Source organism: Protopterus annectens, chromosome 3.part1 (genome assembly GCF_019279795.1).
Source record: "Protopterus annectens isolate FY-2018-M chromosome 3.part1, PAN1.0, whole genome shotgun sequence".
Lineage (NCBI taxonomy): Eukaryota > Metazoa > Chordata > Ceratodontiformes > Protopteridae > Protopterus > Protopterus annectens.
Window position 1 is genome coordinate 239,474,889 of NC_056732.1, and position 25,246 is coordinate 239,500,134.

At 42.5% G+C, this 25,246-nt stretch overlaps 1 protein-coding gene across 1 annotated transcript in view; it reads right to left on the reverse strand.

The window, feature by feature from the left end:
- ATP2C1 (ATPase secretory pathway Ca2+ transporting 1) overlaps window positions 1–25,246 on the reverse strand; it is a gene marked incomplete in the record, with an annotated part of 2,099,819 nt that overhangs the window by 1,654,817 nt on the left and 419,756 nt on the right. Inside the window, 1 exon segment of the mRNA XM_044066734.1 lies at window positions 24,421–24,537. Coding sequence (XP_043922669.1) covers window positions 24,421–24,537 — 117 coding nt within the window.

Genomic DNA, 25,246 nt, shown 5'->3' on the forward strand with positions numbered 1-25,246 from the left:
GAGAGGAAGAGGGTAGGCATAAAGCAGACCGAGGGGCCAAGCAAGGACTAGAGCATCTCTTTGTGACCTGTCCCTGATGAGGGATCAGGGCAAAGAACTCGCAGCACTTGGTGTTGGAAAGGGACGCGAAGAGATCGTAGCAAGTTTGACCCCATTTCTGGAAGATCATATTTGCCAGTGAAGTACTGAGACCACTCATGAAGCATCAGAATGGTTCTGCTGAGCCTGTCCACCAGAATGTTTGACTTCCCCAGAATGTGCATTGCTACTAGAAAGCGGTTGGAAGAGATTGCCCATTGCCACAACCACATGGTCTCTTGACACAAGGAGTAAGACTTGGTTCCTCCCTGTTTGTTGATGTACCAGACAACTACCATGTCAGTCTGAATTGCAATGGTCCCTATCAGAAGAGAGGATTGAAGAGCTTGCAATGTAAGAAGCATCGCTCCCATCTCCAGGATGTTTATATGCAAAACTGTCTCTAGAGGGGACCACTCTCCATGGAATGTCTGCCCCAGATAATGCCCCCCCCCCCCCCAGGGGAAGCATCCATGGTCACTGTGGCATTTGGAGAAGAAAGGATGAATGGTTGACCCTGTTATAGGTCTTCCGATTGGAGCCACCAGAGAAGAGATTGTTTACACGCTAGAGGTATTCTGACAGGGTGATTCAGCAGATAAAGAAAGGACCACTGGATAGTCCACTGAAGTATTCTCATATAGAGGCATGCTACTGGGAACAGAGTGATCGTAACAGGCATGGAACCCAAGGCTCTTAGAACAAGACTTGCCAGGGGAGAAGGAATATCCAAGATTTGTTTGATATGGAGTCTCAAGGTGGGAGATTATGTCTGGAGGAAGAAGAGCTAAGGAACAGGTGGGCTTCGATGATATCTATTAGCTGTACTGGTTGAAGGTGAGACTTTTTGAGAATGATGGAAATGCCCAAGTTTGAGGCTAGTTGGAAAAGAAAGTCCCTAGCTTGCAGAAGTCGATGCCTGGTGAGCAGTCAGGAGCCATTTGTCCACATAAGGAAACACATGGAATCCTTGCAGTCTCAGGTAAGCTGCCATTACTGCCATGCATTTGGTGAACACCTTGGGGGCCATGGTGAGACCAAAAAGAGAGTACTCTGAACTGGTAGTAAATGGCTCCCAGATGAAAGCGGAGAAACCTTGTGGATTGTCTATTCATCTTGATGTGATAGTACGCATCCTGAAGGTCATAGAGCACATCCACTTGTCCTTCTGCAGGAAGGGCAGAATGGACTGAATCGTGACCATTCAGAACTTTGAACTGGCTACAGACTTGTTGTGGGTCATGAGGTCCGAAATGGGCCTGAGGTCCCGTTATTGTTTTGGGTACTAAAAATCTGGAGTAGATGCCTAATCAGAGTTGGTCTAGGGTGACACTTTGGATGACTCTTTTTGTGAGCATCTTTAAAATTTCTAAGGCTGCAGCCTCCCTTTGAATGGGTGGAACACTGGGGAGGTTCTTGCATGGAGAAGGATTTTGGAAAAAGGATATGGAATAACCTCTGGATATAGAATTTAACTCCCGACAATAGTTTGTCATGGCTTCCCACGCTGTTGGGTATAAAGACAAACATCCCCCAACTGCCTCCAGTGAAGAACAGTCAGGCAAATCTTTCAGGATTGACGATTGGACCTGTCCAAGAAGGTATCTTGAGATCCATGATTCATCAGACCCCCTCTGCCGTGACAGTGGCATCTGCCACTAGTACCATTTTTCCTCTGACTCTGGAGGGAAGGTCTCTCTGTGAATCCTGAAAAGGACCTTGAGATCTTCGGAACCACAACTTTTTACTCCCACACTGGTTCCTGGAAAAGGCCCTTTGTGGGGTAGCAAAGCAGATTCCAATGGCAGATAAGGTCCTTCCATCTTTTTCACTGAGAGAGAGTGTGTCTGACAGCTGGACCAAATAAAGTTTGATCCGTCCAAAGGGGCATTGATGAAAGATGCCTTGAAGGGCTCTGAGAAATCACACAGCCGCATCCAGGCGTGGCACCTGACTGCAATGCCTGACAAGGCCACCCGTGAGGTACCTCCTGCAGCATGAGAAATTAACCTCATGGACGTGTTCGATATGGACTTTAGGGTGGTCATTCTGGAAGAAAAGGTCTTCTGTTCCTCAGCAGACATGGACCCGAACTGGCATGGACCCAGGAGCAGAACTGCAGAGCTCCTTGACTAAGTCCCTCTGTAGCCTGGTCACATGTGCAAAATAATTCAGCTCTTGCAATGCAAACGTCACTGAAATGTATACCCACTTACCAAATCTGTCCAAAGCCCTAGACTCCCTGTTAGGGGGATGGATGGTGGAGCTTTGCTGGGCCTGCTCCTTTTTGGTGGCTGCTGCAAACGCAATGACATCAACAGGAACATCCTTACTCCAGTGGGGTCTGTCTTAAGAGGCACCCAGGATCTAGCTGGGGGACTTAGGAATGAGTTCCACTGTGTCTGACTCCTTCCATGCTCTGCAGGAAACAAGGTTGATAAGGGGATCCATGGGGGGGGGCACCCAAGAGGTAGATGGGCCCAACTCAAAAGCTTCTAGAAACACCAATTCCTCAGGGTTAGGGTTTGGGCAGACAAACCATCTTTTTGGTGAAGAATTTCCATGATGTCCACAAAGGAGACATCTCCAGGTGGTGATACAGAGGAATATTTCCCTTCATCAATATCGGTGTCCTCAGTGAGGGATTCCAAATGGGAATCCAAGTGCCTCCTTTTGCAAAGATACTTGCGAGGGACCTCCTGAGAGGAGTGCTCCAGGTAGGTGTCAGAAGGCTTGGGATGTTCAAAAGGGGAAACAGTCTGGAAGTCATCGTGGGTAGGCTGTTCTGGAGCTGACACAACAGATGTCTCAGGCACAATCTCTGCTGAGGAGGGGCCGGGTTCTGAAGCAGGGAAATTTGAGGCTCTTCTGGGCAAAGACAGAACCCTCTCCACCACCTCAAATGCTGAGAGGGATAGGGAACTCTAGGGGAACCCAGCAGGAACTGGAGCTGTCAAAGGGCAAGCTCTACTAATCCCTACCACCCCCAGATCCGAGTGAGGTGTAGGAGCCAAGTTATCAAGAGCCAAAGCCCCAAGGGGAAGAGAAAGCTCTGAAAACTTTATGGCTGACAAGCCCTCAGACCAGATGCTGAAACTACAGCTCCAAGAACAGCTCTGCTCCGAAATGGTCAGAAACAGAGAAGTCAGGGAAACCATCCGAGTCGAGGTAACCATATCTGTTTGGTCCAACATCTCGACATACTCAAAACCTGGAGGTCGGATCAGAGTAGGAGGTATCGGAAGAAAGGTAGGGATGTGGCTCACGGATCCATAGGGGGACAGAGCAGACAAAATCCCCAACTGGATTTATGCCTTGAGAAACTTCATCATCATCCTGTCTACCTCGACTTCAGAGAGGCTACAGGAGGACCTAGCAGATGAAGCAGCAGATGGTGGACAGCAGCAGATGGTGGACTGGAGACTGGTCTAGGAGATAGAAGAATGGGAGACGTCTGCCTCGAGGCAACCGGCTCTGAGGAAAAACTGCGAAATTGGTGTTGAGGGGAAGACTATCACAATCAGAGTAGAGTCAGTCAGATCCAAAGTTTTAGCAGATTTTTGAGATGGTTCATCAGTTTGGTGGGACCTGTTCAGAGACGGTGTGTGTTCCTTGAGTTTTTGAGGGGGTTTGAGCTCCTGAAATAACAGGCAACGCCGAAGTAGGAGGCCTTTTAAAATAAGCTCATTTCTCCTGTCTACTAAATTATAATGGCTGAAGCCAGCACAGATGAAGCAGGAGTCCAAATGAGATGGCTCAAGACATACCACACACACAGTGTGGGCATCGGAAAGTGGGATTTTGTGCCCATGAGGTGCATTTCTTGAATCTTGCTGGTTTAAACTATTTTGAAAACTAACTGTAAGCACAACAGTTAGCAGAAGAACAACATGGTAATATATTATTTTATATACATACACACGCTACACACACACACACATACATATATATAGAGAGAGAGAGAGAGACCAAAACAACCTAACTTAAAAAGGAAAATGGACAGATGTGAGAAGAGGGTAGGGAGAAGAAAGGTAGAACAAACTTTATAAATTTGAATTAAGAAAATACTTTGTCTAGAAAGGCAGACTAAGAAAAAGATAAAGATATTAACGATAGCAGAATAAAATCTTTCTTCACTCACGAAAATAACCCCAATGAGCTCAGAGAATTGAACTCCCGGTAGCAGAGGAAGCATGGCAAATGAGATCTTGGGGGGGGGGGGGTGAAAGGAGAGAAGAGCGTTATGGGTAGGGGTGGAGCTTAGATTTCAGATCCTTAGAGCTTTAGTATAAGGCAGAGTCAGATCAGATCCTCGGATCCGAACCCACAGATTGAAGAACAAATAAAAACAACTTCAGATCTTTAGTTTTCTCCAAATGACATCTGAGGTGACTATGCAAATCCAAGGTGTGAAGAACCTTCTCAAAGGCAGACTGCAGAGAAGGAAAAAAGGAAGGAAGATGAATAGGGTGATTAACGGACAACTCACTTGACCACCCTGAGCATAAAAGGATGTGTACGAACAGACTGTCTCTGTGGAAAACTAAGAAAGGAGGAATAGCCATGACAGCCTGAAGTTCAAACACCCTCTTGGCAAAAGTGAGAGCAAAAAGAACAGTCTTCAAAGTACAATGCTATAAAGAAGCAGGCTCAAATGGAGCCCGAGTAAATTTTTCAAAATACACAAGCTTCTTGGGAGGCCTGGTATGAAAAACACCTTTAAGAAATTGATCGACTTCAAATCCAGAGACCCGAGCAGGAGAAGTCAAGAGCAGACGAGCAAAAATTGTGGATAGGTGGAATTTAACTGAAAAATATATCAACCTAGTACACAGAAAATCGCACAAATAAGAGAGAACAAGAGGAACCTCCACAGACAGAGGATCCCAATGGTGAGAGAGGCACCAGACAGAAAATCTCTTCATTTCTGACATGTACGATTTCCTGCAGAACCCGAAGCACATCTTCAGAAATGAGGTGCCTGAAAGGGATCAAAACCTTATCACTCACAGCATCAGTTGAAGAGTGGGCAAGTGAGGATGGATAAGAGATCCCTTGTCATCCATCTGGTGAGGTAACTTGTGATGACTGCCCCCGGCCAAGTGAGAAAAAAAGGAGGAACCAATGCTGTCTGAGCCAAAAGGGAGTCACTAGCAAGACTTTGGAAGAGCCCTGTCTGATACTGTGCAAGACTTGTGGTAGCACAGGGGGGGGGGGTAAGGGGGTAAGGTGTACAGAAACAACCCCTGCCAAGGAAAAGACAGAAAGTACAGTTTTGTACCTACCATAAATGTAGATGTCCGAACTGGATAGCATCTGCAGTCATAACAACTGGGTTGTCCTGTCGTCAGGCAGCCCTTCGGTCGGCCGGATTCCAAAGTCCGGGTCCGGCTTCGGCTGATGTCGCACTTCACCCGACGTCATCTCTGCTGGTCTTCGGGTATAAAGGCATCAGCCGACGCCATTTTCCTCAGTGTTTCTTGCCCCAGATGCCAGTTGCCCTCTTGGAAGGCTAAATTTTGAGTAAATGCCAATGTTTCCAAAAAGATAGAAGGCAAACACAAAAAATAAGAATGTATGTACATATATACAAACAAATACACCATAAGAGACTCCCCCCACCAGCTAGCTATTAGGAGGGTAAATACCCTAGGAGTACCACAGAGGGGAAGGAGGGAGGGTAATCCTGACTGCAGATGCTATCCAGTTCGGACATCTACATTTATGGTAGGTACAAAACTGTACTATGTCCTTCATGGATGCATCTGCAGTCATAACAACTGGGTAGAATACCATAGCCAACTAGGGGGGAGGAAGAATAGAATATGGTGTGGTTAGGATCCCTTGCAGTACAGCAGTGGCAAACCCTGCTCGGGATCTGGAATACAGAGGTAAATTATAATGCTTGGCAAATGTATGCACGGAGGTCCAAGTAGCCGCCTCAATAATGTCCTTGGTTGCCACTCCTCATAAGAAGGCTGTGGTAGTGGCTGTTGCCCTTGTAGAATGAGGCCTTATGTTCTGTGGAATTGGTTTTCCATGGAAGGAGTAACAGAATCGTATGCAATTTCCTATCCATTTGGATTCCTATTCATTTGGAGATTGTCTGTTTGGAAATAGCTTTTCCTTCCCTTCCTGTTGCATAGGCTACAAAAAGCTGGTCAGTTTTTCTGTTACTTTTTGTTCTGTCCAGGTAGTAGCGTAGCTGTCTATGTACATCCAAGGTATGCAGCATTCTTTCCCCTCTGTTTTGTGGGTTGGGGAAGAAGGTAGGTAGGTGGATTGCCTGGTTTAAAGACACTCTGGATACCACCTTAGGCATAAATGTAGGATTAGTCCTCATGGAGACTCTATCTTGGTGGAAGATTAGGAAGGGTTGTACTGCCATTAGGGCCTGAAGTTCAGAAACCCTCCTTGCTGAGGTTATTGCCAGTAGGAATGCAGTTTTCCACGATAGATGCTGCAGGTCTGCTGTTGCTGCTGGTTCAAAAGGTGCGAGTGTCAATAGCACAAAGTTCAAATCCCAAGCTGGCAATGGTGGTTTCCTAGGAGGTTTTACATTCTTGATCCCTCTGAGGAACTGCCTGAGTAAAGGATGTGAAAAGACAGGTGGATCAAAGCTGTATTCTGCTGAAATAGCTGATGCATGTATCTTGATGGAGGAATAGGACAGGCCTGTATGTAGAAGCTCTGCCAAATACTCCAGAATGTTAGCAATATCTATATTCAACACATCTTTTCCTCTTTCAGCACTCCAAATGACAAACCTTTTCTATTTTCCTGCATAGTTCCTTCTTGTTGAAGGTCTGCGGGCTTCAAGGATAATGTCTTTAACCCTTTGGGAAAGTTCTGGATTAGTTGCTGCTATGTGATGTTCCATGCAGTCAGTTGCAACGTTTTTAGGTTTGGATGCATGATGCTGTAGTTGTTCTGAGTTAACATCAAAGGCATCAGGGGTATTGACCACATTTTGTCCCGAGACATGCTCCTCAGCAATGGGTACCAGTGTTGTCTTGGCCAGTTTGGAGCTATCAGGGTTATCCTTGGGCGTTCCTCCTTGATTTTTAGTAATACCTTGTGTATCAAGGGAAGAGGTGGGAATGCATATGCTGTCAGACCTTTCCAGCTGAAGGAGAGCGAATCCACTTTCCATGCAAGTGGGTGGAATGTCCTTGTGCAGAATTTTTGAGCTGGTGATTGAGAGGGAAGCGAATAGATCTATCTGTGGCATTCCCCATTTCTTTGAGATGGTCTTGAAGATGTCGGGTGTAGCATCCATTCGTGAGCATCCGAGGTGGTTCTGCTTAATATGTCTGCTAGAGTATTCTCCTTTCCGGTACAAATATTGCCTGTAACTGGATGTTGTAGCTGAGTGCCAGGTTCCAAAGGTCCAAAGTCATTCTGCATAGGGGGTATGAATGAGTGCCTCCCTGTTTGTTGATGTACCACATGACTGTGGTGTTGTCTGTCCTTATCATCAAATGGCCTTCTTTGAGATATGGTCTGAAGTTTTGGATTGCCAGTTTTACTGCCAGTATTTCTTTTAGGTTGATGTGCAGGTGAAGCTGGTCCTGTCCACAATCCTTATGCGCATTTGTCCAGCATGTGAGGCCCCCAGCCTAGGTCTGAGGCGTCTGTTGTGATGGTTTGGCTTGCTTGATAGTTGTGAAAGGGTAGGCCTGGGTTTGACTGGCATGCTTGAGCCCACCATAGGAACTCCTGTTTTAGGCATGGGATTAGTGGAATTTCTGCTTCTAGGCTGTGCCTGTGTTGGGACCATAAATTCTTTAGGTACCACTGTAGTTTTCTCATATGTAGTCTGGCATGTGGAACCAAGATTATGCATGATGCCATGAAGCCCAAGGCCTGCAGAACTTTTCTTGCTGTTAGCTTGTTCTGTCTTGTTAGTGCCAAGAAGTAAAGAGGGAGTTCTTTTGTTTTTCTGCAGTTAGGAATGCCATTTGTTTTACTGTGTCCAATTCAGCCCAAGAATGTCCTTGTTCGGGATGGTATCAGCCTTGACTTTTGTAAATTGACTGTGTATCCCAGTGCTTGTAGCAAGTAAATGACCCTTTGTAAATCTGTTGTCAGCTTGCTTTTGTTGTCCCCTTGTAGCAGGCAGTCGTCCAGGTATGGATAAATTTGGATTCCCTGTAGTCTGCAGTGGGCGATTACTGATGCCAGGCATTTTGTGAATACTCTGGGCAGTAGATAAGCCAAAGGGCAATGCTGAGAATTGATAGTGCTCTGATCCTGCAAGAAATCTGAGGTATCTTCTGCAAATTGGTCGAATGGGGACGTGCAGGTATGCCTCCTTGAGATCTAGAGTTACCAGCCAACACTCCTTGCCCAGCATGGGAAGAAGTTGCTGTAGGGTCAGCATTTTGAATTTTGGGACAATGATGTATGTATTTAAGGTGGACAGGTCGAGAATAGGTCTCCAACTTTTTTCCTTTCTTGGGACTAGGAATAGTCTGGAGTAGAATCCTTTGCCTTGTTCTGTTATTGGTACTCTTTCCACAGCTCTCATCTTTGTTAATTGCATTATCTGCTGTAGAGCTTCTGTTTTTTGATTTGGAGGCAGGTTTGGCATTCCTCTTTTGACTGGTAAAGTGTGGAAGTGGAACCGGTAACCTTGGTCTATGGTTTGCAAAATCCACTTGCCTTTTGTGATATAGTGCCAGTTCTTCGAAAATAAGGTTAATTTTCCGCCTAATGGTGCTGCTATTTGTTCCCTGGTAGGCGGAGTTAGAATCAAGTCACTGTGATTGTGCTGTTGTAATGGTAGTGGCTGTGTCTGTGCCTCTGTTATTACCTTGCCACTGTCGTCCTCTGTAGGCACCCCCTCTGGATTGATTTCTGCCTCTGGAACGTCTATTCCTGCCCCTTTGGGATCTTGTGGAGTCAGGAAAGGACCAATTTTTGGCAGGCCAGTTCCTGCTAAACCTTGGGGCTGAACCTGCAAGAAATCTTTAACCGTTTGTACAGATTTTGCCTTTTCTTCCATTTTCTTCATTACCTGCTGGGCAGGTGTACCAAACAAACTGGCCTTATCCATAGGAGCATCTAATAACTTAGCTTTAACATGATCCGGTAAGACCTGTTCCTTCAGCCATGCATGTCTTCTTATCACTGTGCCAGTCATGGCTGATCTAAATGAAGCCTCCAGTGCATCATAGCCACATTTTAAGGAATGGTTACTAACCTGTTGTATGTTATTTACCATTTCTAATACATATTTCTTATCTATAGAGTCATCAGAGGATAGCTTTTTAGTTAACTGATCAAGCATAAACTCTTGGTATTGTATCATGTGAAATTGGCAGTTTAAAGCTCTAGCTGAGAGAGTAGCTGAGGTGTAAACTTTTTTGCCCCATCTGTCTAAAGACCTGGCTTCCCTTTCAGAAGGAATAGGGTTTTTTGCTGTGGTCGAGGCTACTGCCTTAGGCCCCTGGGATATAGTTTCGGGGTCTGCAAGTGGGGCCTTGTATAGGTGATGATGAGTGTCTGGTACCCTGTAAAATCTATCTGGTTTGGCAGGGGCTGGAGGTAAGGAATCTGGTGCAGTGCAGACATCATTAAATGCATCGTCCACAACAGAGAGGACAGGAGGTATAGCTAAGGGCCTATGTTGTGGAAGGTGCAGAAACGTCCTAAGTCTTTTTCTGGAATCTGAGAAATCCTGTTCCTGCCATTGGAATTGTTCTCGCATGGCATGTAAGGTTTCCCCAAAGGAGAATTCTTCTGGTGGAGAAGCAGCTGGAATGGATTCTTCAGCATCTGAGTCTTCATAATTGGAGAAAGGAGCCTCTGGCTGGTCTGTAATATCTGAGTCATCCGCAGAATCATCAGAGGACACAGGCTCGGGGGGCTCTGCTCTAGGTCTCTTTTCTGGGGGCTGAGAGGCCCTGTCTGGGTGAGATTGAGATCCCCTAATTAAGGATATTAAATCTTCTGCCAGAGTTAGCATTTGTGAACTAGAAGTGGGCCTGGTTGAGGGGGTTTAACAGGCACTGATTTAGTAGATTTGGCTGCTTTAGCCCTGGCAAAGGCCTTAATAGACATGGCTGCAGGAGGCCTAGCAGCACCACGTGCTGGGGTAGAGACATCCAAAGGGATGGTGTCTGATAAGTCACTAGTAACCACTGTTGTAGGTAAAATTTCTGAGGCCGATTCAAGTAAGGTAGCAGGAACCTCAGTAGTAGTCATTGATTCAGCTGTACTTTGATCAGTTTTCTCGGTTTCGGCCGAAACCGAGACACTCATGATTTGCTTAACCATGGTTTCGGCCGAAACCGCGGACCGCGAGTGTCGGTCTTTTCTTTGCGTTTTAACAATTTGGGTAGTCGGAGGATCCGGCGGCATAATGTACGCAAAATCTGAGCCGAAAAACTGTTCAGCAAACTCCGACCGGCGCCTAAGCGTTCGGTTGAATGAGGCACAGGCGAACAGGCTGCTACGTCGTGGTCTGGGCCTAAACAAGGCAAACAGTAAGAGTGGAAATCTTTATGAGGTATTTGTTTCCCACAAGTTAAACAGTTATTGACTTTTTCTGACATTGGCTGAGGCAAGAAAGAGTCCCCAACGGGGTACTTAGCTTTTAGAAGTCTTCGAAGTAGTATTCGGTAGTAGTAATCTCTGGATCTGACCGACCGGCACTTGCGAACAGCTTCTGCTTCGGGCGCCACGCGGCAAGAAAGACTGAGGAAAATGGCGTTGGCTGATGCCTTTATACCCGAAGACCAGCAGAGATGACGTCGGGTGAAGTGCGACATCAGCCGAAGCCGGACCCGGACTTTGGAATCCGGCCGACCGAAGGGCTGCCTGACGACAGGACAACCCAGTTGTTATGACTGCAGATGCATCCATGAAGGACATCATCTACATTCCAAGCAAGAGGACTTGGGACTCTGGAATAGAACAGATGGTGTTGCCTGTTCAGAGTGGATGCAAAATGATCTACCTGAGGAATACCCCACTGATGCACAATGTCCTGGAACACATTTCTGTGAAGCATCCATTCATGAGCTTGTGTGCTGGACCTGCTCAAACAGTCTGCCACTAGACTCTGCTCAGAGGGAATGTAAACTGCCCTAAGAGTCACTTGATACTGGATAGTTGGATCCCGGACCTGAAGAGCTAGTCTGCAAAGAAGATAGGACCTTTTGCCCCCTTGCGTGTTGATGTACCACATCATCACAGTATTGTCAGTGAAGAAATTCAGGGGCACGGGATGAAAGACAGAGTGGAAAGCCTAAAGAGCCAAAAGCAGAGTCTTCATCTCCTTTACAATGATGTGATCTGACCTCTGATGAGGAAGCCAGAGACCATGAACCTAAAGGGAAGCCACAGGAGGAAGCCCACCCCCTGTCTACAGATCATATAAAGAGCTATTGAGTTGGAAATGGAGCACATAAAGGAAGTTGAGGGTTGAGCAAAAGTTGATGAATTCACCACTAAAGCTCAAGCTTGAGACAGGAAAGAAAAGGTACCGGGAAGTTCAGGTGAAGGCAATGTTGCAGCCACAGTGACTTGAAGTACCACTGAAGCTTTCTCATATGGAGCTTGGCAAGATGGAGCATGGGAATGATGGAAGCTATGAACCCAATCACCCTGAGAAATTCCCTGGTGAAAGACACCACAGGAAGAAGGAAAAAGGCAATTAGAGACAGAGACTTGAGTAAGGCATAGATGCCAGCATAGGAACTGTCTGAAGCCTGCGGCTGAGGAAAATATGACCCTGAGAAGGTGTCAGAACTGACTTCTAGACATTTATGGTGAACCCCAGATTCTGTGACAAGGAAGTAGTACACTTGAGATCCCGAAGCACAGATTTGGGGAAGGAGCTTGCATAAGAAGATAATCCAGAGAGGGGACGATTTGAATTCTTCAAACCCTGCAAAAAGCAATGACAGAAATGAGGCATCTGGTGAATACCCCTGGGCAGTAGAGAGGCCCAAGGGCAAAGCACTGATCTGAAAATACAAGCAAGAGAAAGAGAGATATAAAAATTTCCTGAAGAGAGAATAAATGGAGATGTGCAGGTTATGCATCCTTGAGATCCAGAGATACCAGAAAGGCCTGGGGTAGAAGAAGAAGAAATAACATCTTCAGAGACAGCATCCAAAATGGATCTTAAGGAACGTGTTCATTTTGTGAAAATCCAGAATTGGTCTTCATGTGCCTTCCTTTCATGGGACAAAAAATATCCTGGCATAAAATCCCTTTCCTTCCTGGGAAGGGGGCATGGCTTGAATGGTGCCCTGAGCCAAAAGAAAGTATATAACTTCTGGGAAATGACACAGCTGCTCCAGAAGCAGAGGAATCCAAGAAAAAGGAAGGGACTTCCAAACCATGAAATATCCATGAAAGATAACGGACAAAACTCAAGAGTCTGAAGTGATTCAAAGCCAATCTGGGAGACAGAGGGACAAGATAACCTAGCCAAGGGAAGTAAAAAGCAAACTGTCAAACAGAACCCAGCTTGGCCTGGAAAGCAGGCTTCTGGGTGGCAAGTGTCCAAGTAGACTTAGCAGGAAACACATGATTAGAATCCTTCTTGCCTTTGGGAGGCGGGTGAGATTGCCTACAGGCAAATGCAGACTTGGAGGGATAATTCCTCTGTAATTTGGGATAGGAGAAACAACAATATGTTCAGCTGTAGCAAGGCTTTTCCCTTGCCTTGGGTCAGCAGCATCAGAACCAAAAAGACTATTATCCAATGGAGCATCCAAAAGTTTGGTCTTAATGTCATTAGGCAAAGCCTGAAGATGAAGCCAAGAATAAACACCTCACTGACTGACCCAAAGGCAGCAGCACTGGAAGAGGCATCAGCTGCACCAAAGCTGCATTTGTTTAATGGCAGGCAACATGAGAAATACAACATAGTAGGGAAAGGGCTGAAGTCTTCCCCTCAAAGTCAGGAAGGTGAGGAAACCACCTTAGAAACCTGAGAAAAGAAACTCAAAACATACCTGGTCAAATGAGTCTGGTAGTTAATGGCCCTAAAAGACAAGGGGCAACATTCTAAACTTTCTTGCCAGCCTTTCCATAACCTTATCAGAAGGCAATAGTTTGGTAGAAGGCAGTAACTTGGATGGCTTGTCAGAGGAGACGGACATAACAGAAGGGTCAGCAGAAGGGCATTTATAAAGAAATTAGCAATCTTCAGGCACATTATAGAATCCATCTGGCTTCTTAGGTGCAGAAGGCTGAAAGAAAGGGAATGTAGAATCTGCCAAGAAAGTATCCAGAAAGGCATTCAGAACAGGAGGAACAGGGGATGGCTAGGATGACTATCTGTTGGAGCTCATATCATCTTTTCTGAATCTCAGAGACTTGAGAAAAACCCCACTTAAAATAAGCCATCATACAGGCACTGATCTCTCCAAAAAAGAGTTCCTAAGAGGGGCATCTGTAGCATAGTCTGAAGGAGAAAGGATATGGGAAGAATAAGTCAAAGATTCTTCCCAGAGTCCAGATCCTCATCCACGGAACCCAATTCCCTAGGCCTCTTGAGTGGAGTGGAGGACCAAGACAAGTAGGAAACAGACCCTCTGAAGAGGCTTCAAGGCCAACAAAGCATTAAATAAACCTTGAGAGAAATCCTGTCATTCATGTTGGGGATCTTTAACAGGGGGAAATGTGCTTTGTTTTCTGTTTTTCTGCAGGATATCCACTCAAAATGCCCTCGGAGGGTCAGACCCTTGGTAAGACTAAATAACGGTTGTAGGAATCTTCTACCTAAATCTGAGGAATCTCCTTTGGTCCTCTGGAGATAATCAGCAGAGGGCCCCCTTCAACGTCAGGCACAGACATTTGAAAAGCCTCCGAGGATGTGCAAGAAGCTGGATCCATGACAGCCTCAGACAGGGTTGTGGTACAGGAATATGAAGGAACTAATGGGTGGTCCTCCAGGCTTTCAATAGCCTCGAAAAAGACATCGAGGGAAGGCTAGACAGCAGCTGGATCAGATCTACATTTTGACCTTCTTCTTGGCTGATGGATGGCCCACAGGATGGGAGGATTCCGCTACGGCACCCTGAAACAACTTAAGATGCTGATTCTCCAGGTATATGGACAAGGAGGAGAGACAATTACACAGGGTCTTAGGCACAAATGCCTGGCAGGTAAAGCACTCTGTTTGATCATGGGAAGCACACAAACAGAACATACACTGGTTGTGCCAAGTCTTTATGAGGAATCTGCCTCCCACACTGACATTTTCCCTTTCTGGATGACATGAGCCCAACAACCACAAAATAAGAAACCCCAGTGAGGCACTTATCTGAAAACAAGACATGGTAACCAGCACAGCATATGGGTAAGCTCAGGCCGATGTTCAACAATTGCGTTTGGACTGATGGCAAATAAGTTCAGAGTGTGTGCGTCCATACATAGACTTTATGCGCTATGCTTTATGCAGCAAGAATACACGTGGTGTATGATGCCTGTAAGTACTAAAGGCTTTGGTATACTGGCCAGACATTGCACTATCCTTGGCAGGAAGTCCATTAGGTAAAGAATACTCCAACAGTGACATGGAAGGACAACTAAAACTGTGATGCAAACAAAGAAAATCTTAGAAAATGTCTGAAATTGGAGCTACAGGAATGTGGGTAAGCATCTTTTAAATCTAAGATCACTAGTAAACTCAAATGAGGAATGGGGGTAACAAGTTTTGAAGAGATAATATTTTGAACTTGAGCACTATCACAAACTGGTTTAGAAAGTGGTCTCCATCAATCTTCTTTCTTTTGGACCAGGAAAAAAAAAGTCTTTCGACTTTTCACGGTTAGGGGTAGCCACAGCGGAACTCCGGTCAGCTAATGATTGGCAGTGGATTTTTATGGTGCCGAGTTGGCAGCACGACACCCAACCTTCAAAGAAGGCACACCCATTCATGCACGCACCTACCTGCATGACTTTAGATGTCAGTCGACCGCAAGGAGGACATGCAGACTCCACACAGAAGGCACTCCAACCGAGAATCGAACAGGAGAACCTCTTGCTGTGAGCAGAAATATTCTTAAAATCCTTCTTCTAGCTGAGGAGAGACCACTTCTATCACCCCTGAATTCATAGGTTCTGAATGACAGGAGGGAGAATTTGGTCTGGCAGATGAGGGGTATCCCTTGGAAAGGAGGGAGAGACTCCCGCAGTCTTCTGTAGCTGTAAAGAATCACCCTCAGAATGCATTTGTTTGAAAATGTCTGTTGCCAGAGAGAGAGAGAGAGAGAGAAATGTAGGTTCTGACTTTCTGGAAGGTTTAAAGGGTTGCCAGGGTGGTAAAGAGGGACGGATTTTGAAGGCAGTCATTCAAACTTGTTAGACTGCACTTTATTCTCAGGGGTTACTACCTTCCACTTTGAACCTCCCTGCCATCACTTTTCAAAAATCTGGTTATCAGCAGCTTTCTGTGTCTTCTTACTTTTTTTTTTCATTCAAATTTCTTTAAATGGTAGAATTAAACTCTTGACAAAAGCGAAATGGGAAGACTAAAAGATCTGTGAAAATCAGTTTACCCCTCTCGTAACACTTTTACAGGACCTGTACAATAGATGATCCAAATACTACCTGTCTATGGGAGAATATAAAATGTCATCCTCAGGATGGTTTTTCATAAGCACCCGAGCAAACCTACTCATAACATTTCCAGGGGCAGCAGCCCTGGAACTGGCATCAGCTGAATCATAAGCACATTACAGATTGGGTACCACTTGAGAAACAGAAGTGATAACATCTCACAATGATTTTTTTTTCTCAGCAGAGGGAACGTATGACAATGTTTCTCATATTCTCAAAAGAGACAAGCATAAACCTACGAGTTTGACAACTGAGAATTTTAAAAATAAGTGGTACAGAAGAATACACTTTTACCAAATCGATCACAGGCTTTCCCGTCCTTGTCAGAAGGGGATGATCTGGCATTAACCAGATGTTTAGCAGCAGCAGAGTTTGTCAGAGAAATCACTGCTGGCTTTGATCTGGATATAGAATATAAAAACTTACAGGACTGAGGAACCTTATACACTCTTGCAAGCCTTCTTGTGAGGCAACAGGCTGGCTATCAGGCAAGTTACAGGCTGTAACAGATGCATCCTTCAGTGCTGAAAGAGCAGGAGGAACTGATGCAGGTTCAGGAAATTCCAACTGCAATACCTCATACTTCTTCGGAGACAGTGGAATGTCATTAGGCTCACACTGAAACAGCTGATTCATTCTGGAAATAGTTTCAGAAAAACATAATCCTTCAAAGGGACTGACAAAATCCAAGCCTTGCTCATAATCTGAATCAGAAACCTGAGGAGAAAAAATAGGGCTGCAGTTCAAAATCTTGAACTTCTTTAGAAAATGAAGAATTCTTTTTTCTCTCTTGCTAGAAACATTAGAATTGGATGGGTCAAGAGCCTGTACTAAACTCTGAGCTATGCCCCATAAATCATTTCTGTCCACAGCGAATGAAACAGGAGAAGACACATTTAACTTTTTGCCTCTTTTTAGCAGGACTTTCTAAATAAGTAGACCAACTTTTATCAGGAAAAACCTCCCTAGGGACAGGCATTTCAGTCTGGCTAGGCAGAAAGGTATTTATTGATCCTTCTCCAAAGACCAAAAAGAGTTTCGCCCTTGCCTAACAAGGCACTTTAACAGCAACAGGGCAGGTCTAACCCCTTGCTCCAATGTGGCTATATGGACTACACCAGAGGGAGCCAAGGAAAAAAGATGAATGGTCTGAGGACCAAGAATTACAGTTTAGTAGCCTACTGTGGTGGCAAGTGCCATTTAATTTCCTTCTTTTTGTGTCTGGCATAAGAAAGAACTGAGAAACCTGTAACGTTGTTATATAGTACAGCCATAAAAGATGCCAGATTCCTGGGGAAGCCTGGCAGCAGTTGTTAGCAAAATAGGTAATTAATTAAAAAGGCATTTTTCTACCACAAAAGAATCAGTGAAAAGCACTTTAAATACCTACACCAGCCCACAAAACTAAAACAACTTTACCCAGCAAAGTATAGTTCTTAGTTTTAATGACTTTTTGTCACGAGAAAAAAGAAAAGTAATGCTCCTACTTAAATTTTAGTAAAAGTCAATAACATAAATCCTAACCCTGGTCCCTTGAATACTCCCACACACACACTAATTCAGGCCGACTATAACCCAACTGTTGACCTCTTAATTCTCAATATCAATATTAGAAACATCCTAAACAAAACTGATGGACTGCATGCAGCCCTATCTTTTTATTCCCCAGATACTGTGTTCCTTACTGAAACATGGCTTAAGCTACACATCAAAGACAATGAATTACTCCCACCAGGGTATAACCTAATTAGAAAAGACTGTACATCCAAAAGAGGAGGTGGTGTTGCCCTGCTTTTCAAAAATCACCACATAGTTGAACTCATAAAAATAGACATCCCAACTTTTAGTAATGCGGAAACCCTGGTTGCTAAGGTACAAATCAACCTACATAAACATCTAAATATATTGGGAGCATACATCCATCCCTCCCGGGAATAACAAACACACTAGAGTCCATAACCCACTGGGCATTAGGATCCCTCCCCCATGAAACACTCATACTAGGTGATTTCAATATTGATCGGTCTAGAATTAACTCATCCCGCCCTACTTCTCATATAAACCTGCACGGTTTCACTCAGCTCATCCAAACCCCAACTAAAACTGACAAAACTACCAGAAGGGAATCCATTCTAGATCCTTATTAATCGCCCAACCATGACACAATTCTTTGGTACATTACCGGACACCCTAAGGTTCTTGCCTTTATGAAACAAAGAATTACATGTCTCCACAAGAAATTGTGATAAGGTATTGTCAGCCAATAGTATATTCCAGTGTCTCCGTACACTATCCATCAGTGTATTGGTGTTCCTGCCATATGTAGTTGTAAATCATATGACAGTACTGGGTCCCTGATGCTTCTCCTTGTATTGAAGTAAATCCTCCCCATTAAGGGTGGCTGCATAATTACTAGCTCTTAAGACATAACCCATCTTATAGTCCCTTTCACGAAACCTGTTGACTAGGTCCTCCCGGAAGGTTTCAAAGGAGGAGTCCTGTGAGCAAATTCGCCTCATCTTGATAAATTGGGATTTGAGAATATTTCTAGTAATAATGGGAGGATGAAAGCTGGATGCGTGGAGTACAGAATTATATTGTGGGTATTTACGGAAAACCTCAGTGTGTAGTGTATGATCTTCATTCCTACTAACCAGCACATCCATACAAGTGATGTGTTCTGTGTGATAATTAACCGTAAATTGAACCTGGGTTCACATCTGAGCCATTACAAACGGCCAAGCAGGTCCGTCTCTACAGACATTTTTCAAACACTCACAGGAGACAGATTAATTGTATGCATGCCTTGTGGTCACTGCGGTCACTGCAACAAGGTCACCAGGTCAAAACAATTTTCAAGCATGAATTGTGGTGTAGGTTTTGACAATGATTTCTTTGCAAATTGCAGTAGTGACTGGTTAGTTTATTTGGCCTCATGTAGTTGCTCTGCATTTTATGTAAGACCACTTAAATTACGGATTTCAGAGCATCTAAGTGATATTAAACACAAGAGAATTAGCAATGCTTTGTATAAGCACACCATAGCTTCATTCAACTTCATGATTATTGATAGAATCTTGGGCAATAGACCCAACAAAGCGGGATGGCACTCTATCCTAGATAATAAAGAGAAAAAATGGATCATAAAACTGGGTGGACTTTTTCCACCTGGATTAAATGAATATTTATGAGGTAACCAATCACGGTATGTAATTAATTTACATTATTATATAAAAGGAACAAATGAATGCATCTATCTTTAAAATTGATGAAGGCTATGAAGTTACTCTAGCCGAAACCGGTATGTTATTTTTTGTTCTTTTTCATGTAATATAGTAAATATATTTTTATATTCATTACAGCATACAGTTGCTGGCTCATTATTTTCTTCCTATTTAAGAACACCAACCTCTCATCATGTTCCAAAATTTCAAACAACTGCTCATTAAAATCATGTGAAGGATTAAAATCCAGTTTCAAATAATCTTCCTGCACCAACAGAAGATCATAAACCATCTTATTATATTTAACCATTGACATGATCACCCATTTCCCAACCTTTATCTGCCTCTTTGAGCACAAAATCTGACAACTGACTTCTTAGTATATTCAACATTTCCCATTCATTTTTCGAAATGTTACACTGTTTCACATTTTTAATAAAGTTTACATATTCATATTCAACTTTCTTAATCAATATTTGTTCAAACAGAAAAACAGCAGGGGATAACTTGGGTGGCATAAACTTACTAGGTGTTGGCAAGCTAGGGACAGAAAGTTTACCATAGCCAGTTTCAAACCCTTCAGTACACTCATCAACAAAATCACATTCAAAAGAATATTCATAAATGGAAACATTTACCAATGCATCATCATCTTCCACAATATCTGCATCATGATTAACATTCAAATTTAAATCCTCTACTGGGGTATTATTTTTCTTATCATAAAACACAGTCAAATGTAACTTCCTACAAATTTTTTTAACGTCCAGTAACGGATCTGCAAGCGTGGGTATTTTAACAGGCACAAATTTCGTGCCTCTGGAAAGCAATTCATAAGCATCATCATTCAGCTTTAAAATTAGACAAATTAATCACTAACTTAATTTTCAGCATTATTCTTAACACTTACATGTTGAAAATGAAAAAAAGTCCATACGTAAACAACCTTCTATATCTCTCCGAAATGGGGATGCTACCAACTCAACAGTCCCATGGTGTCTCAACGATCCTTCTTCCCTTTCTGCCGATTTCGTTTGAACTTTCCCTGCTGTACTAATGCAGCTGATAAACCTGCCACAGTCTCAGTTACATGACAGAAATCAGAAATAGATTCCATCTCAATACTCTCAAAAGACGTACTTTTTTTAGAAGAAGCAATGTCCAATGAGGACGCTGAGGAATCACATACCTTTCTAAAACTGGAAACAAGCTTCCTGTTGTTTTTCGACCTCCCACTCCATTGTGAACACTGCCAACCATATATGGAACCACTACGGAAGTCATTCAAATCCCGAAGTAGCTTGTTCTTCATCCTTTCCATCACCAATCATTCATTTTCCTCAAGTTTGCCCTTGATATCACACATTTGCTTAGAAAAGGTATCACTCGAAACCATTTCACTCAGCTTGCCTTGGGGAATATGAAGCCACCCTAACATACAATCAAGAGAAACATTGTCTCCACTCTTGCAGAAGAACTTGTTCCTCATCCGAAAAATCATACGTTGGCAGTTTATCAATCTTGAGCCCCCAGGAGTCACATTCAAACAAATACTTTTCCAATAACTTACTGTCAAAAAAAAGTTCATTTCCTTGATTATCAGCTGTTTTAGCTGAACGAACTGCACATTATGCTCAGGCTCACCCAACGAACACCATAAGTCCTTGTTCACTAACTTAGCTTCATACTCGTTCAGGAATTCATTGAAAAGCAGTTTATTAACCTCCGCTGGGGTTTTGAAAACACTTGGTACAGCATCTGCTCCTTCCAACGACATAATAGAAACCAACAAAATGAAAAATACAAGAAAAACACCTCCAGAGCAGAAAATAGGCTGGAAATTCTTTACTTCACAATTCTGGTACCTCAGCTTTTCGCCTTCAACGGATACAGCACAATAAACACAACCATTTTTAAATGCATATCAAAACCCTTAACAATCCATTTAATTGAATTCAATTAACAGCTTTTCGCCTTCAACGGATACAGCACAATAAACACAACCATTTTTAAATGCATATCAAAACCCTTAACAATCCATTTAATTGAATTCAATTAAACAAAATTAATTTAATTTAAAGCAACAATGCCACATTATACATCACCTGAAACATCTGCATAAAACATATTTTCAAAATAACTATTAAATAGCATATTTATTAATAAATACATTTACCTAACTTCATTTCCCAAAACTGTTTGTAAAATGAAAAAAGAAGACTTACCTAATACACTAAACTGACTTGCCCTAAAATTGCATTCCACATCCAGAAATACAACTTTGGATTCCCATTTTACCATGGAAAATCTCAGATTGTGCTCATTAGAATTTAAATAAGAAAAAAAAAAACATTTCAAACTCCCGTGGAGCTCCTTTACACAAAAAAATAAGATCTTCAATGTATCTCCTAAAGAACACCACATGCTCTTTACAAAATCTTGCACTGTAAATTTCTTCTAAAAAAAAAAAACATATAGAGAATGGCATAAGTGGGAGCATATGATGCTCCGATCGCTGTTCCCTTAATCTGAAGAAAAATATAATTTTCAAACCTGAAATAATTATACGTTAAGCAGAATTCCAACAATCTTACCACAAATGTAGTTTTAGGGCAAGTCAATTTAGTATATTAGATAAGCCTCCTTTTTCATTTTAAAGGCAGTTTTGGGAAATGAAATAAAGTTAGGCAAATATATTTATTAATAAATATGTTATTTAATAGTTACTTAAAAATATCTTTTATGTAAATGCTTCAGGTGATGTATAACGTGGCATTGTTGGTTTAAATTAAATTAATTTTGCTTAACTGAATTCAATTAAATGGATTGTTAAGGGTTTTGATATGCATTTAAAAATGGCTGTGTTTATTGTGCTGTATCTGTTGAAGGCGAAAAGCTGAGGTACCAGAATTGTGAAGTAAACAATTTCCAGCCTAGTTTCTGCTCCAGAGGCATTTTTCTTAAACTAAATAACTCTGCACTCCTATGGTTCACAGACTCTCTCTCCAACCGATGCTCTTCACAATATTCACAAACAGCCTCCATAAAACCACTCTTCATGCAAGATTAGTTCAATACGCCAACGACTCTACCCTTACCTGCTCCACTCCCCCTCTCAACCTTCTACAGAAAATAACCCAAGAATCCTTCTCAGCATTTGAATCCTGGCTAGTTGACTCCCAATTAATACGCAATCCAAAAAACAACTCATGCTCTTTCATCCCTCCAAAGCCTAAGACCCCCCCCTTTTGAAATCATTGCCTCGGACAACACTCATATTACACCAGTTGCACACACCAAACTAAGTGTTATCCTACACCAAAATATGACATTTGATAAACATGTAGCATAAACTATAACTAAGGTACACAAAAAACTAGGCAAACTCTACAGATGCAAGAACTACCTGACCTCCAATAGTAAAACTATCATAGCAAGAACCCACTTACTGTCCACATTATTATACGCCTCTCCCATCTAAGTTAACCTAAATATAACAGAACTAAATAAGTTATCCACTTTCTACAATACGATAGCTAAATTTGCTACCGACTCTTCCTATAGATCCCACCATTGCCTAGCACTTCAAAACTCTCCTAGATGGAATTACCTAACCTACTCGCCCTTAACCAACTCATCTTAGCTCATCAACTTCTCTACTACCCTGACAAAATCCCATCTCTGTTCGACTTAATCAACCATTACACCAACAGTTGTCTGTTAAGATCCACCAATAGGGTCTAGTAGAGGTATCCAAAAGCAAACACAACTCAGGCGACTCCCTACATTCCTGCACCACTGTTAAAATGTGGAACTCCCTTCCACTTGAAGTTAGGACACAGACAGACAAACATTTTCAAAAATCAGCTAAAATCCTACCTTACCAAGTCCTGGATATGTACATTTTCCAACCCAGGCTAACTCTTATTATCCACCTAGCCTCTTTAATCCTTTTGTACCTGTTACAAGGTCTTCTTAGATCTGCAAAACCCAAATAATACCTTGTAATACAAGTCACTTCAATTCTTAAGGAAATTACATAAGGTAAATTCAGCTTAGCTTGCTGTTGTCTATACCAATGTGGTGAAATTATGTTTAAAAATAAAGTAGACTATTACATTGTTAGGTTTTAACAAAGTTGTGTATTTTCTTCTTATCTCTCCACTGTATGACTAATACTCCTATGGGAACGTTTGTCAAATTGTAGCCAGTTTGTTAAACTGTTATAAGCTTGCTTTCAACTAATATGTTGTATGTTTAAACCTTTGTTAACTGTGTAATTGGAATGGAGCTCATCTTCCCGGGCCTCTGCTGAAAACAGGCAACCCTGCCCAGTCGGGTTTACCCGGTAAACAAATGTAAAATAAATAAATAAATAAAATAAATAACAGTCTACAAAAACACTTTATACGGTATAAAATAATTAGTTTTAGAGAAAGGTTAACTTTTAATCATAAAATTAAAAAGTGGACACTTTGCCTGAATGGGACTTATCTATCCAGCAACAAAATGCTTTAGCCAATCACTGATCCTCAAAAGCCCATAAAAAGAGCACTCTTCTGTGGCAGGAAATCTCTGAAGAGTTGGCATCCAAACCATCTTTCTTCATCGCAGTTCGAGCTGCCTAATGGTTTGGTCCAAGTGAAGCTTTAGAAGCTGGCTTTCTGTTTTTTCCTGTGCAGGATACAACCCATGTAGCTAGCACTACAGCAGCAGTGATCAGCATAATGAGCAGTTACTAGTGCATGCAGAATGCAACATCGAGCTTGCAGTGTTGCTCTGAGTAACTCACTTCATTGTAATGGTATTAATGCCTACTGTGCCATATACAAACCCCCTTTACATTGCTGCATGTTTTTGCACTGACATTCCCTGTAATGTTTACCCCAGCTGCTAGCCTGTGTCTCACTGTTACACACACGTGACTTTAGATAGGCAATAAAACACATAAAAACTGTTGTCTTAATACAGAGTGCTTCACCTGTATGACAGGCAAGTGTAAAACATGCATCTACTTTTTTATATCACATTGGTAGCATGATGATAAAAACACCATTAAGTAACCTGATGTGTGCTCAATATGTACAATGACCAGCCAAGATCTTCTTTTATTCTAATACCATATCCAAATTGCATTTAATACATCATAAGACTGGAAAGCTGTGCAAGGCAGATGGACAGTTTAAAAATAAAAACAAAGTGGTGTGGTAAGTGAACATTTTGCAATCAATCTATCCATTCCTGTTAGCAGAAGACTGAGGAATGCAGCTGACACCACACATTGGCAGACCACTAAAAGCTGCTCCAGTAGTGTTAGCCTAGCTTGACAGGAGCAGAGTGAAACATGCATAACATTACAGCAAAAGCAATTACTGTTTTCAGCTGCTAGCCAAATTTTTTACCGAAGACTTGGAGTCATTCCCTCAATATTCATTTGTATTAACCAGACTACTGCTCCTAGCTCATTATGAAAAGAGACATATTTGCCCAACTCAAAAAAAAAAAAAAAAAAAAAAAGGCAGATTAGTTTTACCTGAGAAATGTACTTTTTCCACAATGGTTCATCTTCACTAATATCAAACTCGTTCCAGCCGTGGAATGCACGTCGATGAGAAACCTCAGTGTTATTAAGTCCATTCTGAAGGTCAGCCTGTTAAACAAGAAAAAATGAACAAAGCCAACCATTACTGAAAGATCTAAGTCAGTCACTAGTATTTCAATTTTTGTTCACAAAGATGATATACACATCATCACCATGATGACAAAATTACCCTTCCTGATGGGTCCTTGGCTGGGTATTTCTCCTCCACCAATCAAAATTCATCACTTTTTTTCTGCAAAATCCCACATTTGGAGTTGTCAGTTCACTGACACTGCACTATGATGTAATAGGTAAGTCTGCATAAAGTACAGCTGTGTCCCACTTACCATAATTGTAGATGTTTGAGTAGATCAGTGTTACAGTACTCATTCTTGGGGATTTTCCTCTATTAATTTAATGTTTAAAAAGATCAACAGTTGCATGAAGTGTGGGAAGCAAATTCTGAATAAAGACTTTCACTAATTTTTGTCCGTTCTACTTGGGATCTCAGCACAATGTCTCTAATTGTCCCAACTGTGCTAAATTACGAGCAAAAACCCTCAAATGCAAGGCCAAGGTATTAGCCACCCATATAGAGTCCTAAGTTTCAGTTCCCTCTGTGGCTTTGAAACCCACAACTGCTGCGTCTTCGCAAACACTAGAGTCTACTAGCATCATTCCAAAGAAACAAAGAAAAAATCAAGGACTCTGACGTTGCCAAAAAAGCTCCAGCTCAAGTTCCTAAGTCGAGCCATGACCCATTTGAGGCGCCTTTGCA